Source organism: Rhinolophus sinicus, linkage group LG05 (genome assembly GCF_036562045.2).
Source record: "Rhinolophus sinicus isolate RSC01 linkage group LG05, ASM3656204v1, whole genome shotgun sequence".
Taxonomy (NCBI): domain Eukaryota; kingdom Metazoa; phylum Chordata; class Mammalia; order Chiroptera; family Rhinolophidae; genus Rhinolophus; species Rhinolophus sinicus.
In genome coordinates this window covers 148,459,331-148,476,760 of record NC_133755.1, presented here as the reverse complement: position 1 = coordinate 148,476,760, position 17,430 = coordinate 148,459,331, and the positions used below count along the sequence as shown (strand labels likewise).

The window sequence follows — 17,430 nt, the reverse complement described above, 5'->3', positions numbered from 1 at the left end:
GGGGAACTATGAACAACAGTCATCACTGCGAGGATGTGAATAAAGGCCAAAAGTGATTGGAGGACAATATAGAGTCTGCACAAAAGTTCTCTGTAAGCTCTGTGAAATGTAATTACATGATTAAAGCAGAGAATTGTCAATTAAAAATACATACTGTATTGCTTTAATATTGTGTTCTCCCCTAAAAAAGGCTACTAAACAGTATGCCTTACAATCAATATGAACTTTCCCATAGGAAAAAATATAGACATTTTAATTGAAGAGTTAGACAACATTCGAGTATAAGGAGGTTAGCTACTAAATTGCTTATTCAAAAGAAAATGCTGAGAGCTGACAAAAAGACAACATTTAAGTTTAAAGATTATCTATGAAATCATTCAACTTCTATTACTTTATTAATTTATAAAAAAGTGTTGTGGGAAAACTCTAAAAACATTAGTAGTTGGATTTATAAGAACTCGAATCACTGGCTAAATTTCTCCTGAAATTTGTTCTAAATCTCAGTTCTTTTTACACTTCTGCATCACACTGTACAGACTTTATTACCTGAAGAAGAGAGGCACCTAACATTTACAGCATCTAACTTCTGTACCTGACAAGTCCTAGAAGAGGTGCCTCACATACATTATTTCCAGTTAATCCAAGGCTAAAGAGTAAATGGCAGAGTTAGAAACCAATTCCAGGAATACAGAAAAAATTATCGGCTGTCTTCATGCATTATGCAAGCTCCCTAACCCCCATCAAAACACAAAGATTCAAACTCAAACCTGAGCAAATAGAATGTTAGCTTTCATGAAAAACTGAAATGTTACGTAAGTATTTTACCAACTAGCTTCGCCTTTAGGAAAAAAAAAAAACAACAACAAATTACGGAGTACTGTAACTTAATATTTAACAAAAACATTGTTTTCTGAAGAGGAAAAACAGATTTTTAAAATAAAGTATAGGTTCAGGTACATTTTTCATTTTAAATCAGGTATTTTTAACAGGGCTGCATGTTGGAATCAGCTGCGGAAGTTCTGAAAATGTATGTACTTGGATTAAACACTTAAAATTGAATTCAACATTCAACCTTTACTTACAAACTGATTTAAAAAAAACAAAACAGTATTATCCACTTGACTATAGGCCAAAGGCTGCAACTACCATTCATCTCTGTTCTGAGCCTGCTCCACTAGATACAAGTCCTGTCAGTCATAACCCTATTTTTAGCTAAAGGCCTCTGAGCATGAACAAGCTGAAGCTCTCACTCTCCCTTCCCCCAAAAAAACCTGTTGCTTAAACGTAATAGTCCAGTTTACTCATGAGCAAAAAATAGCTACCTTAATTACTTCTATGTTTCACCTCTTATTAACATATGAAAGCTGACATGAACAAATTAAATTACTAAGATACAATGCAACAGAGAGGTTCTCGGATCCCCCAGTAATTTTCAGCTCAGATACTAATATCCAGGATTTACTTTACAATACTATATTAACTTCTTTTCTGCACAGACTAACAATGACATACATTGATAACTCATTTTTTTTCAACTCATAATTTAGTCAACTCATTTGAAAATATTAGTAATTTATCTTCTGAAACTGCCTTTTAGAGTAAAAAATAAACACACACACACACACACACACCCAGAGTAACGCTGTCCTTCACAGTAAAAATTACGTAAGAAATTGGTAGTGTAACATCAGGCAAAAGGTCATTTATTAAAAGCTAATGACACATTAGCTGGGAACATGGAATGACCATATTTAGCTAATAAATTTTTTATTAAAAAGAATATATAACACTTGGCTTAACACTTGTTTGATTTCATAGATTTACTTCTATCTGTGCACCCAATATATAAGATCAATCACTGACTATTCAATAGAGACTTTGTCACATTTTGTCACAAATGGTACTCTTTAAATAAATGCAGATTATGCTCATGGGATAAAAAGCTTACCTTTCGAATAACTTGTTGCTGTTGTGCATGTTTTGCTCGTAATTCTGACACCTCCTTCCAAAGGGACTCATTCTCACTATGTTGTCATTTATTAAAAAAACAAAACAAACAAGAAAATTCAGCCAGGAAGCCAGGCCTCAATATCTTGAATTAAGCATACCAAAGAACACCACAGATATAGAGAACAGGCTGATGATTGCCAAAGGGCGAGGGGGAGGGGGGTTCAATGGGAATAAAAAATTTTTTTAAATTAAAAAAAATAATAAAAATTATTTTTTAAAAAAACAACACCAGTAAGGATTTAACTAGCTTTTACTATACATTTTATGAGACTAGAAAATCTCTGATTCAATTATATACAATGGCAATTATTTTGACTCGAATTTAGAATCATTCTTTCATAACTGTAGTATCTTTTACTCATAGCAATACAGACATAAAACTTTAAGACTCATGACCACATCCAATAAATTGAGGCAATTTATTCCTGATAATCTGGTTCATTACTTCTTGTTTACGCTAACCTTTCAACTATGGCTACCAACTGAATTCAGAACTTGTGTTTATGAAACAATTCTTAAAAGGAAGTGACATTTACCTAGCTAGCACTTGCTATGCTCCAGGCATTGTGCTAAGCATTTTATGTGTATTACTTATTTAAACTTCTTTAAAATCTATCAAGAAAGGACTTATTGACTCTATTTTATAGATGAGGACACTGAGACTCAAAACTTGCCCAAGATCACGCAGGTAATTTGCTAAGTATTGAAGTCAAACTAAAGTCTGTCAGACTCTAAAACTGTCTATCTTAAGATCTGCCTCAAACACAAGCATATGAAAACACTAAAAAATATTTGTCTTTTCAAAGCATATGTAGATATATAACAAACCAATAACTTGCCGAGTACTAAACATTGTGTTTCCCCGAAAATAAGACCTAGCCGGACAATCAGCTTCAATGTGTCTTTTGGAGCAAAAATTAATATAAGACCCAGTATTTTATATTATATTATATTACATTATATAAGACCCGGTCTTGTATTACAGTAAAATAAGATCGGGTCTTATATTAACTTTTGCTCCAAAAGACGCATTAGAGCTGACTGTTCAGCTAGGTCTTATTTTCAGGGAAACATGGTAGTTCTTTTCCTTCATTCACCATTTTTAATTGAAACTGCATTGAGTTATTAATGTTAGCAGCAATGATAATGCTGAGAGGACATTAAACACCTATTAAATGTTTAATTTTCACTCTTTTGTTAATTCCACAAAAGCTATCTTCCTCAATCCAAGCTATTACAAAAAGCACTGGATTTACATATGGAGGGTACTGAAAATGAGACTTTCTTTAATACCAACCAAATAAATACTGTGCTATTTTTGACTCAGAAATGTATGATACTGTCATCTGTCTACTAAAGGTAAGTAGGAGAATGGTTACCTCTAAGACTTAAAGAATGAATTTGGGATCCTATTCCTTAAGGACTAATCCTGAGATTCAAGAAACTGGGTCAAACAGCACCTCAACAGATACAAGATACACACAGCAAACCAGCATAAGTGGTTAAATAAAATATGCAAAATGGGAAAACTTAAAATTAAGGCTTGGGGAGGACGAGTGGCTCAGTTGGTTAGAGTGCAAGCTCTGGGCAACAGGGCTGCCGGTTTGATTCCCACATGGGCCAGTGAGCTGCACCCTCTGCAGCTAAAATGAAGGCAAGGAGCTTCAGCTGAGCTGTCGCTAAGCTTCCGGGTGCCTGGATGGCTCAGCTGGTTGGAGCGCATGCTCCCAACCACAAGGCTGCCAGTTCGACTCCTGCAAGAGATGGCGGGCTGCGCCCCCTGCAATTAAGATTGAACAATGGCGACTGGACTTGGAGCTGAGCTGTGCCCTCCATAACTTAGATTGAAAGGATAACAACTTGACTTGGACCTGATGGGTCCTGGGAAAAACACAATGTTCCCCAATAAAGTCCTGGAAATACACACTGCTCCCCAATAAAGTCCTGTTTCCCTTCCTCAATAAAAATCTTAAAAAAAAAAAAAAAAAAAGTTTAAGGCTTACTCAAAAAGGAAATCAAAGTCCAAGGTTACTTTTTTGAATGAAGTTACTTTTTTTAATGAAGATACTTAAGAATAGTTAAACTAATGCCCCACATGAGTCTCAATGGGAGGGAGAATAAGTAAAACAACTACTCTCAAGACCTTGGCACCTATTAGGATTAGAGAAAATCTCAGCTACTTTTACTAAAAAAGCTGCACATACCTACTCTATACATGAGCTGTTACTGTGGCAACTTACAATAATAATACCAAGAACTGTAGTGAAACAAAATAAATCATCTTTCTGTAGATAAAAGGTTTGAAGAACACTTTCCCCAGTCTATGTAAAATAAATATCAAGTAGAGCAAGTCTCCTGTGTACTTTTCCCCCTATTTTTTGTGTCCTACTTTTTCCTAAGATAGGTCACATACAAAAGTCTTTAAAAACCATCACAAAAGAAAGAATGGGTAACATATGTAGTACTTCTTATGGCTTGTGTGCCCTAACGTGTGTGTGAACATCATATAAAAGCTAACCTAAGTCGAATCATATTTCATACGCCAATTTAAAGATCTATTGTTTCATGAATTAGGCTTGTGCATCATAGTTTTGAATGTCCATGTTTATATATTCTTTTGATCAACATTATGAAAATACAATATTGGGGCAAAGTCTATCCCAGATCAAAACTAAAGGGGACCAATACTTACAGAAAAATGACCTTTGATCTTGGCTTCAACAACATGATTTAAAAGTACTTAAAATACCAACTTTCAATGCCCAACATGCACACCAACCCCCATATTACAATTATATGTGGAAATAATACTTTACCTTTTTAATTCAGAAAGCCTAGACTCAATAGTTTCTTGTTTTATTTGAACCTTTTGAGCACTGCTTATAATTTTTGTTAAATCTTCCTGACGAATTTTATTTTCTTCTGGTTTTGAAGATGAAACCTTTCAAAAAGCAAATTTACGAAATAAATATTAAATACCATGATTGCAATTCAAAGCTTTCCTATATTAAGAGGTTTTTGTAGCCTGTTCAGGAAGTGAGATCTAGTTCCATAAAACCCAGAATAGGATTCTAGGGAAAGAATAAACTTCACAGCTCAAAGAGATAAGATAAGAAATAATCCGTCTATTTAAAAAAATAAAAAAAATTAAAAAAAAGTGGAGAAGTTTCCACAAGCAGGAACACCTTAGGGGCATTTTTTTTTTTTCCATTTCCAAACTCCCTGTAATTTCCCCAAGTCTCTTTATGATCACATTCTACATTTAATTAAATGTGTGCAATAACAGCTTCATGCTTGGGCATTTTCTTTCATGGTTCACTAACTTTTAATACCCCCACCCCACCCCTTTTGTGGATTTGGTAAAAAATATCTTATTTCAGCAAAAGATTCATTCAACAACTGTATTATTAAATGCCTGCTATATGCAAGGGACTTATTCTAGGCATTGGATATTCAGCAGGGCATTGGATAAAAATAGCCCTCCAGGGAGCTTTACATTCTAGCAGGAGCTTACATTTTTAAAGCTAAAGTAAAAGGAGTGAGCTATCCCAATATGAATGACTCCTCATCTTCATTCAGAACGCAAACATTTTCCTTCCCTTTAGGAGGTGTCTGAGACCTCTGTGTAGTTGAGGAACAGGAAAAATAAAGTAGGGGGAAGTAATTAAAGTTTTATTAATCTAAGTCATCCCAACAAGAAACACCAGTATATTTCTGTACATTCTTAATTTCAACAACTGAAACATAAGTTTTGGCCAAGTACACTACACAGCAATGCCCTAATTAAATAATGGTAACAATAGCCCACCTTCCTTTTAATGTTCTCCAACAAGTCATCCTGGCCTTGTTTGAAGTAAGGATGCTGAAATTCAACAGGACCATCCCGTTCCTGCTTCACAATTCCAGAGTCAATATGTACTACTTTACGGAAACCATCTGAAAAAGATGCAAAATTCAGATGACTAAAACAGAGAAGAATAAAAAAATAATGGTGCTTCTATGGAGTATATTTTCCTCTTTATCATGCTAATGGAAAAAAAATGGTTTAATCAGTGGCTGATGACAGTAGTCCAAACAAACTGCTGTTCATACTCACACATATTCAGTTGCCTCACAAAGCTTGCCATGTTATTGTGCTTGAAGTATTTGGGAAGAATTTCTTTTGCAAATCTTTGTTCATCCAAAACCAGAAAACTTTGGCCATTCTGAAAAAAAATAAAAAAGTCAATTAGTTACGACCCTCTGACACTAGATGATACACATGAACTCTCAAGCTGGGAAATTCTTTCACGATATCTTCAGACAAATATTTTATTCCTGTTAATGGCAACATAAACTCCTAATTAAGTGCCAAACTGCAATTAAATGTCAACCTGCAATTAAGCTTTTTGATGTCAACTTCAAAAGCTTAGGAGGTGTGTCTCATATCAAAAGCTGCATCATATGCTATGGGGAAATATTAGAAGAATTTTCATTAAATCAGAAACAAGAAAAATACTATATGTAGCCAGCATAATTATTTAATAGTTTTAAAGCCAGTGCAATTAGACAAAAATAAGATAAAATTTGGGAGGAAGAAGTATTTTAGCATTATTTGCAATAGATATAATTATATCTTTGTACAATCAATTGAAAAACTGTTAAGAGAATTCAGTAAGACATTTGGTTATTAATTAAGTCACTAATTGCTCCTCCATACAAAAACTAATTTGAAACTTACTACAGAAATACAGTAATCAAAACAGCATGGTACTTCCATAAAGACAGACCAATGGAACAGAATAGAGAGCCCAGAAATCAACTTTCACGTATACAATCCAAGGATTTTTTATAAGAGTGCCAAGACCATAAATGAGGAAGACAGTCTTTTCAACAAATGATGCTTGGAAATTGAATACTAATATGCAAAAGGACAAAGTTGAACCCTTACCTTACACAATATACAAAAATTAATTCAAAATGGATCAAAGAGCTCAAATTATTAAAAATTTAGAAGAAAACACAAGGAGCAAAAGCTTCAAGATACTGGATTTGGTAATGATTTCTTAGATAACAACCAAAGCACAGGCAACAAAAGCAAAAAGAGACAAAGGGGCTACCTCAAACTTAAAAAAAATTTTTGTGGGGCCAGCCCAGTGGCTCAGGTGGTTGGAGCGCCATGTCCCTAACACCAAGGTCACCAGCTAGATTCCCACATGAGCCAGTGAGCTGCGCCCTCTACAGCTAAGATTGTGAACAACAGCTCTCCCTGGAGCTGGGCTGTCATGTGCAGCCAGAGGTTGGCATCAGCTGCCATGAGCTGCCGCCGGCTGCTATGTGCTGCTGTGGGCTACCGTGTGCTGCCATTAGTGGCCGGCAGCCAGCGAGAGCTGCCGTGGGCGGCCAACCGATGACCTACTGCCTCAGCTGGTGTGGTGGGGGGGTGCCAAGGCTCATAATACCAGCATGGGCCAGGGAGCTGTGTCCTACACAACTAGACTGAAAAATAAAGGCTTGAACTGGAGTGGGGGGAGGGGAGGTGGAAGAAGGGGGGGAATAAACAAAAATTTATGCAAAGAACACTAACAACAGAATGAAAAGCCAAGTCACGTAATCAGAGAAAATATGTTCAAATTGTATTCATATAACAAGGGGTTACTATCCATAATATATAAAGAACCTCTACAATTCAACAACAAAAATCCAACAACCTGATTAGAAATGGGCAAAGGACGTGAATGCACATTTTTCCAAAGAAGATACACAAACAGCCAACAAACATATGAAAAGATGCCTAACATCACTATTTATTAGGGAAATGAAAACCAACACCAAGAGATAACCATTTCACAGGATGGTCATTAACACACACACACACACACACACACACACACACACAGTGAGAGAAAGAAAAAAAACACAAAACAAAACAAGTGTTGAGGACGCAGAGAAATTGGAACCCCTGTGCACTGCTGGTTGAAATGCATACTAGTGCAGCTGCAGGGGAAAACAGTATGGTAGTTCCTCATAAAATTACACACAGAATTACCATGTAATCCTGTAATTCATTTTTATGTATATACACAAAACATTATGACAAAAGGTTAATTAACTGCATTAAAAAAAAAATTCTAACAAATGAAAAACTCAATGTGAATTTTAGGGAGACCCAGTCTCAATCATTATTGAACATACAGCGAAACAAATAATGATTTTTACTTATTACATTGGCAAAATTTAAAGAGCTTGATAATAACTAGTGTTGGTTATTAGGTAGTAACTTAAAATTAAAAATACATACAGTTTTTATTACCTTAAAAAGGCTTTCCCTTTACTTTACTTCCCTCTCTTATCTTCCCACCCCATTTATCTTCTCCTTCACTGCAAAATTTGACAAATATACTAAAACCCCCTTCTCCAATTTAGGACCATCTACTAATTTTCACTAAAAGTTGGTTTGTTTCCTTCACACTACTAAAACCAGTAGTGTCAAATGCCAAATTCTATGTCCTCTTTTCAGTCCTGATCTTCCTATACTTCTCAGTGTCATTTCATTTGGCATTCCTTGACAATCCCCTTTTTAAATGTCTACTCTTGGTTTTGAAACCATACACTATTGGCTCTCGATCTCTCATACTTCCTTTTAATTGCCTTCCACCTACTACCAAGAGGTGGTGTTTTTTTAGGTTTCTATCCTTGATCATGGCACTTTTTACACTCTTTCTCTGGGCAATCTGATCTACACTAGTGTGTCCAATTATTGACTATTATGTATGATGATTATCACATCTACACCTCTGCCCATCTCAAATTTCACACTTGAATTTCCAATTGTCAACATTTTTACACAATGTTCTTTAACTATCTTCTCAACCTATTGTCTATTTCAAACCTATCTTCCCACTCCCCCAAAGTCAACTTTTTCCTGTATCCTCCATCTGGCATGCCTCTCTCCCCTGTAAGTTACCCAATTAAGTTTGACATTAACAACAAAAACGTAAATTAAAAACTCTCAATTTTAACAGCTATTAACTAAAGGGGGAAATATTACAAACATTCCCTTTAAAAATAAGGAAAAGGAATCCCATGATCTCTGTTTCTATCTGACACTCCTACTGAGGTCTTATGCACTGCAAAAAAATAAAACAAATTAAAGTTATAAGGTTCCGAAAAAAGGAACAAAAGTGTCCTTTACAGATGCTATGGATATACCCTTAAGAGAACCCCAATCAGTAAAATGAGCTCACTGATTTATGATCGCCATACAAATGTTACCTGTATTTCTAATTACCAGCAATAGCTGTTGGTTATTACCAGCAATAAATGTTATTTTAACTAAAGGACACCACTTACATCTATAAATTACCTAGGAAGAAATCTAACAAAGGTGTGCAAGACCTAATTGCAAAAAATTATAAAACTTTATTAAAAAATAAAATGAATTTAGAAACATGCCTTGTTCATGGGAATACTCAGTATTGTAAAGATATCCATTTTCCCTAATCTGATTGATAGTTTCAATGCAATTCCAATAAAAATCCCAATAGTTTCCCACCCCTGCAATGGAACTTGATTTTGAAACATGTATGGAAGAGCAAAGACCAATAGTCAAAGTACTCCTGAAGAATAAGTTGCCCTCCAAAAAGCAAGATTTTTTTATATAAAGCTACAGTAATTAAGACATGTGATTTGTAATTGTCCAATGAAAAGAACAGAGAACACAGAAACAAAACTGCAATATCTACATATAATTTTGCTATAAAACAGTGGTAGCAACACATATCACTGGGGAAAGAAGGAGCTATTCAATAAGGAGCTAGGACAACCAAATATATTAAAAATAATGAAACTGGATCCCTCATACCACACAAAAATCGATTTCAATGAATTAAAGACTTAAGATGTGAAATGCAAACCTCTAAACCTTTCAGAAGACGAGAAATGGAAAAGTATTTTTCTCTCCTTGAGGTAGGTAAAGGAAAATATCCTGAAGAAAAAGCATGAACCATAAAAAAAGACTGATATATTAAATTATACTAAAATTAAGAACTGCTTGTTAAAAGTAAAAAGGCACAAACTGAGAGAAGGTATAGGCAGCACATATATCCAAAAATGAATATACAGAATATACAAGGAGTTCCTATACATACTAAAAGATAAACCACCCAATAGAAAAATGGTCAAATTTCATAGAATAGGAAACACAAATGGCCAATACAAAAAGACAAAGAAACAAAAACTCAGACACAGACAACAATTTAGTGGTTACCAGAAGGTAAGGGGAGGGGGAGATGGTAGAAAAGGGTAAAAGGAGCCAAATATATGGTGATGGAAGGAGAATTGATTCGGGGGTGGTGAGCACACAACATGATATATAGATAACGTATTATAGAAATGCACACTTGAAACCTATGTAATTTTACTAACCATTCTCACTCCAATAAAGTTAATTTTTTAAAAAAAGGTTTGAATTTATCAGTACTTGGGGAATTATAAATTAAGACCTCACTGAGGTAACACTTTACATCCATTAGATTGGCAAAAATTAGGAAGCATAGTATCAAGTTTTGAAGATGTGGCTTAATGGAAAATCTCATGCATGGCTAAAAGGAGTATTAACTGGTTTGATCCCTTTGGAAAATAATTTGAACTACCTTGAGGTTGAACATTTCATACCTTATTTTCCAGCAATTCTACTCTTCAATGTAGGCATATATATCTTAGAAAAAATTTTGCTTACATTCACCAGCAAAGATATGTAACAACATTCGTAACTGCATTTGACACAGTTAATCATCTTTCTTGAACTACTTTCTTCTAGTAACTTCTATGACCTCAGTTCCTGTTTTTCCTCCTCTCTCACTATTCCTTCTCAATCTCTTTTGCTGGATTTTTCTCGTCCTTATGCTCTCTAAACATTGGAATACCCTACCTTTCAGTTCCTTCTGTCTTCATTTGTCTTCTTGGATGATATCACCTAGTCCCATGGATTTAATACTCACAAGCTCAAAACTTCACTGTGAACGTCAGTCTCATATCCAAGCATCCTATTCAACATTTCCATTTGAATGTCTTGGACTGTGGAAGTCATTCAGACTGTTCAGAAATATTTGTCCTTCTTCCTAGCACTGCACTTCCCCACCTCTTTTGAAATTAGGTGTGGCCATATGACTAAGTGTGATCAATTAAAATGTAAGCAAAATGAACTACTACTACTAGTGATCCATTTGTAATCTCAAAGTCAATATGGCCAAACAGAATCCCCACCTGCATTTCTCAAAATATTCCCCCGTCTTAGCAAATGGTATCCTTTATCCTGTTGCTCAGGCCAAATCTGAGTCAATCTTAGTACTTCTCTGCCTCTCCTCCATCTCCAGCCAATTTATTAGTAAGTTCTGCAGCTTTGCCATCAAAGTATCAAATCCAACCATTCCTCACCATTTCCATTGCTACTACCCTAGTCTCAGCCACAGTATTTTCAATATCAGCGGGGAAACTGATAAGTCTTCTAACTAGCTTTTTCATTCTCAATCTCCTTATCACAGCCCTAAGGCCCTATACCATCTGCTCCTGTCTACCTCTCTGACCTCACTCTCACATTTTCTCAGGATACTCTAACCACATGGGCCTTCTCCAATCATATGAATGTGCCATGTTCAAGGCCTTTATATTTGCCATTCCCCTTTCGTCTATCTGAGAAGTTCAAAATGATACCAGAACATTGGGAAGTCAAAGGGTCTACAGCATAAATTCATCCCAAACAGAGAACACTGGACAATTCCTGTTTTTGCTCCCTTTCCCTCCTATTTCCTGATTCGTCTGCTGGTATGAGAGGGATAGAGAAGTAGAGAATACCACAAGGCACAAAAATGTGGATATGAGGCCTTTATGGAAATTACTTATTCGTCTTCTCACGAAATCTGAAGAACAAAGACAAAGATACAGTGTTTTCCCCGAAAACAAGACCGGGTCTTATATTAATTTTTGCTCCAAAAGACGCATTAGGGCTTATGTTCAAGGGATGTCATCCTGAAAATCATGCTAGGGCTTATTTTCCGGTTAGGTCTTATTTTCAGGGAAACACTGTAGTAACACTGGTAAAACAATGACTTCCCAGTTTTCTCCTTATTTTACACTGCTTCACTTCAACATACACAAGTATCAAATATCAGTAACAGTAAAGGCTGTTCCTCACTATCAATGGCAAGAACTTCCATTTAACTTCCATAACCTCGTCCCTGAATATCAAGTTTCCCAGTTGCTTCCAAGCTAAACCTGTCTTCTGTTTCGGACTCTGTGACAATTGAAACAGCTTTAGGTTGTCCAACAGTACTATCTCTGTCCTTGATTTGGCAATAGATTGTCTACCAGAACCAAAATAGTTACATAAAATTTTGAAGTTACAGGAAATGTAAAACAAAAAAAAAAGAAAGTAAAAAGAAACTTCCCTGGGGAGAATATGAGGGAAAAAAAATATACAATATGTTTTAGAGATACTCTGGATCTAAAGTAATTTCTAGTCTTTGAAACAATAACACACTCAGTATAATTTTGATCACTTGGAATACATTTCTATATATAATGATGACAAGGGGGGGTTTATTTCATTTTTGTCATATAACAAGTTTCAAAGAAAATTAAAGTTATTTACATCTTTAGGAATAGTAAGCCAACCTTTTCAAACTGCAGTTGGTAAGAGTTTTCTCCACTTGCCTTACTCAAGCTAGAGGAGTAAGTTATTTTTCAAGTAAAAAAATACACATATATTGCATAAAGTATTGCCTGGTTTCCAAAACATCTGCCGCTTCTAAAAGGTCTTAATATGATTTTCACTTAGAAAGTATAAATGCTAAATTACCTCAACAAAATTTCAGCAAGACCAGTTTGAAGGAAACCAGAAACAACCACAAATAGCTAATTTTAAAAGATGAGAGTAACTTATTTTGTTTTTTTTCCATCTAACATCATTGTTTAACTAAAGTTTTACCTTTGATTGTTAACACTGCTTTTGGAAAATATCTGTGGGTAAGACAGACAGCGTCCCTAAGCCACTAAACAGCCCTAGACAACATTAATCCAGAACTGTCCACTGACTCGTGGAGGGGTAACATTTTGGTAACTAAATATGGTGCCAACCTATATTAAGTGTAGTGATGTTGGTGGACAACTGATCTAGGTCAGAAATCTGTTAGGTTTCCACCTCCAATAATGGCTAGCTTTGTAATTATTAATAACTCATCTGGCCTGTCTAAGCCTCAAATTCTCATCTATGTAATGATGAGACTAAACTAAGATGATCTCTAAGACTCTTTTCAAACGTTAAGTCTATCTTTATTATTCCTACCACTTTTCCATTACATATTTCAAGGACTTTACTGATTCATCAAACATTTATTAAGTACCTACTGTGTCCCTGGCACATATACTATCCCTGTTCTCCCTTATATTTTAAATGTCCCGTTATGTATTAGAAAATGTGTAGTTAAGCTTTGACTTAATGGGATAAATAAGAATGATTTTTAAGTGGTTTATTTGGCTTAGAATTCATGATGTATTTATGTATTAGTTTGAAACTCTTCATGTTTGATACTGCCCATAAGAATGTTATTAAAATATGTTGACTAATGAGAATTCATCAGACCTGACACCAACATAATACCCTTTAGTTAAAACCAATTACCAATATACTTAGGTACCATGTCTAGGCAATAAAAACAAAAAGGCCCATCCAAGCCAAAATGGTATAAAAGTCAGCTTGGGTGGGGGGTACTCTCAGTACGATCTCCAACAGGAATACAAGACTGAACAACAGCGGTCTGTGCTGATCCACCCTTGTCAACTTTTAATCCTTCTGACTGATGAGAAGCATGAGACATCTGTTTATTTTTAAGCGTATGCTGATGGCTGCCTTCCCTATTTTCACCTTTGTAAAACTGTACAGAATTCATCAAATGCTTAATGTACACCATCCAGCTGATGATACACCAACCTTCAAGAAAATTAAGTCCTAGAAGATAAAAAATGAACAAATGACAGTAATGTAACACAGAATATGGTGTTATAGTAGTCAAAACTTCATATATTCAATATAGTGCTCCCTGTTAAGACAAAAGTAAATAATAAAACTGAGAGTTCTTGTAATAGGAGGAAAGGATCAGAAAAGAAATGGAGAAAGAAGATAACATTTACTCAAGATTTAACAGGTGCCAGGCACTGTGCAGGTAGGTTTTTCTTATTCTTTTCCAAACCTCTAAACAAGAAAATATCCCAAACAGATCAGATGATCATCTACCACAGGAGAAATCCACTCCCCTTCACAAAATGATTCCAAAAGCCTAAGTGTATCCTAACACAAATGCACTGTTTATGCAGTAATCATTCTGCTCAGAATCTTAGTATTTCGAAGTAGATGGGGTCTTGGATCATCTAGGCAACCCAATCATCTTATGGGTGATGAAACTTAGGCCAGACAAGATAAGAGCTTATCCCGGTTTAGTGGCAGTTGGGATCAAACTAGTAATCATGGCATCCATATACCTCTGCCGGCAACTGTTCCAGTGAAATTTAGTGATTCATTTTAGCTCCTCAATAAGTTACTGAACACCTGTCTATTAAGTTTTATTAAATTAATCATAAAAATCCATTTATACAAATGGCTCAGAATCTCCAAAGAATAATGTACCATTTTCTACATATTTTAAAACCTACCGATAAGCAGTAATCTGCATTTGAACGTTTGCCTACTTCTCTGCTTGCCTCATAAAGATCTCAGATGCAAAGAGGTGTGGGTGGGTGAGTGGATGGGTGAGTGTATGCGTGTGGCTGTGAATGTGTGTGTGTGAGTGAGTGTGTGTTTAGTGACGATAATCGGGTCGCTGAGGTAGATTTCCTCTGTTAAACCCCGGCGTTGAAGATCCCAGCCCAGGGCTGCCTGTGCCCTCGGAAATTCGTAAACCGCGAGTCGGGCAAGAGGACGAAGGATGAGTGTGCAGTAACGTGGCTCCCGCGCCCTCGGCTCGACCGTCGCCCTCGCTCCGCCCGGCGGGTTCCGAACGACGAACGATCCGGACCGTTACGGGGCCTCCCGGACCGCGGCGCTCCGGGCGGGCCGCCCCTCCCCCATCGCGGCCTGGGCGAGCTGCGCCGGCCGGGAGCCCCGCGGCTCCTCGCAGTTCCCCGCGTGAACAATACAAGGGGTCCTCCGCGGGTCCGAATGCCGAGGACCGCGCCGCACCGCCACCCCATGGGCCTCGCACAGGGTGTCGGGCCACAGGCCTTAAGACACAACGCTACAGGAGAAAGCAAGAGACGCGGCGATTAGCCAGGGGGTTCGGAGGCCGCCGTACCCTGACCCGTACCTGGCTCCAGGTGATGAACTCGTTGGTGTGGGTTTCCTCCACAAGCGTCCAGAGCTTGCTGAGGAAAGCTGGCACGTTCGAACTCTGCTTCATTGTTAACCAGGCGCAGGATTCCAAATTCTATACCCGAACGCGGCGGTAGCGGCGGCGGCGGCAGCTGCTCCGGGAGAACGCCCACAACGCAGGCGCAGCGGTTCCCGGGCCCCGCCCCCCAACCTCGCCAGGCGCTCCGCGAGGCGGGGAGGCCCCGAGGCCGCGCGTGATAGACAAGTCTCCGCGCTCGCCTGTGCTCTCTGGTCCCGCGCGGGTCTTGTTCCTGGCCAATCCCGGGCGCCGACCCAGGACAGAGATAAGCGATTGGATGCTGCGGACGTGAAGGGGGTGGGAGCAGAAGGGGGGCGCTGCTTCTCATTCGCCTTTTATACAAGAGCCTTCACTGTAGCGGACTTTTGGCCTAGGTTACTGTGTTTGGTTGTTTCACGTGGAAACAGTTTTGGGTTCCTGGGCTGTTGCTGAGAGTCTACAAAAAGTCCTCACAGGCCTGAGTCATATGTGTGGCGGGCAATGTGTGGTTTGCGCCAGTCAGCAGGAGGGAGTGTAGTAATTCAGATGGGGGTGTGGGCTGGGTTTCAAGCATGTTGTGCTAGGCCTCACGTTGAAACTATCTTGGATATTAGGAACCTTGTCCTTAAATTTTAATTAAAAAATGGGCCCTTTAAAATACGTTTATCAAAAAAGAGGAATTTAGATAACTCACTCTTTACTAAGCATGTACTGCTGTGAACCTGGATCTATAACAGGAGCCTTACATGGTGTTTTTACTTCAACAGACATTGAATGCCCATTATATGCTCAGCATAAGAAATAGTCTTACTTATGCTATTTTAATCAACTGAAATAATTGTTCCCATATGAGCTTTACAGAGATTGTTTGTGGAGATAGCTTGGTTATAGTGGAAAAAAATATTGGACAAGTAGTCAGCCTATCTTTTAGATCCAGCTTTGAGGACACTTTAGTGGATATTAAATTTAACTGCTAACATGTAATTTAGAGCAATTCCTTGATCTGTCAGTGTCAAAGATTAATTCCTTAATCTTTTCCATTTCCTCATTGGAAATAGGAGTCTCTCTCTTTTCACCGATGTAAGGTAATACTAACATAACAGGTGTGCAAATGCTTTGAGACTATAAAGAATTATAACAAGTCGGTGATGATAACACTATACAAAATTTAACAAAGGATTGGCTTACTGGGAACGTGAAATAATACATTAAAAAAATAAAATACAATTCCCAATGAGCAATGATTATTGAATACTGACTTATGTTCAGCACTGTGTTTGCTGAAGCAAAATCAGATGTGTGGTGGCATACATCTGATAAAGAAACTAATGTTTGATGAGCCCTTATACGTGCCCAGGATTTTATATGTATTATTTAATCCTCACAACAACCCTAGGAAGTAGGTCTATTATCACGTTTTTCCAATGAAGATTCTAAGGCTCGAAAGTGAATTAATTTACCTACATCACAATTAGTAAATGAGAGAGGATACTTACACCCAGGACTCAAAATGCTATGCTCTTTCCTTTGTGTGATGATGGTACCATCTTGAAGCTTAATTTATATTCTAATTCAAGAAACAACATGAACACAGTGATCAACAATCATTAATATTTAAAAACTAAGAGCTAAATTTATGGTATAAAACAAGTACTTGAAAAGTTTAGAAAGACTTTAAGTGAGTTAAGGTGGCTTTTAAGTGAGTTAAGTGAGTTTAAGTGAGTTAAGACGGTAAGGGAGGACTTCATGGAGGCTGGGACCGTAAGTTGGGTCTGGAGTACAAATGTAAAGGAAGACAACAGTGAGCAGAGATGGAGAGACTAACGAGCATGGTCTGTCTATGAACAGCACAGTTCAGGAGATAAGATCTGTAGTATCTGAGGGAGAAATGTGGCCTCTTTTCATAACATTGTATTATTTCCATCTGAAAAAAGAAAAGGTGTGGTTAGATACAAGCAGAAAATCCTCTTTGGACATTCAATCTGTACAGTTAATAGGCCTGTGCTTAGTAGAACCCTTT

The 17,430-nt window shown here is 37.2% G+C and overlaps 1 protein-coding gene across 2 annotated transcripts in view; it reads right to left on the bottom strand.

The window, feature by feature from the left end:
• The window catches only part of HSF2 (heat shock transcription factor 2), a 29,318-nt gene extending 13,763 nt beyond the window's left edge, over positions 1-15,555 (bottom strand). For both annotated transcript variants that reach the window (XM_019740978.2, XM_019740979.2), the window contains exons 1-5: positions 15,348-15,555; positions 6,107-6,215; positions 5,819-5,946; positions 4,827-4,951; positions 1,949-2,024 (exon numbers count right to left, since the gene is read on the bottom strand). In XM_019740978.2, coding sequence (XP_019596537.1) covers positions 1,949-2,024; positions 4,827-4,951; positions 5,819-5,946; positions 6,107-6,215; positions 15,348-15,440 — 531 coding nt within the window. In that variant the 5' untranslated portion in view covers positions 15,441-15,555. The remainder of the gene's footprint in view (positions 1-1,948; positions 2,025-4,826; positions 4,952-5,818; positions 5,947-6,106; positions 6,216-15,347) is intronic.
• Positions 15,556-17,430: the final 1,875 nt, after the last annotated feature.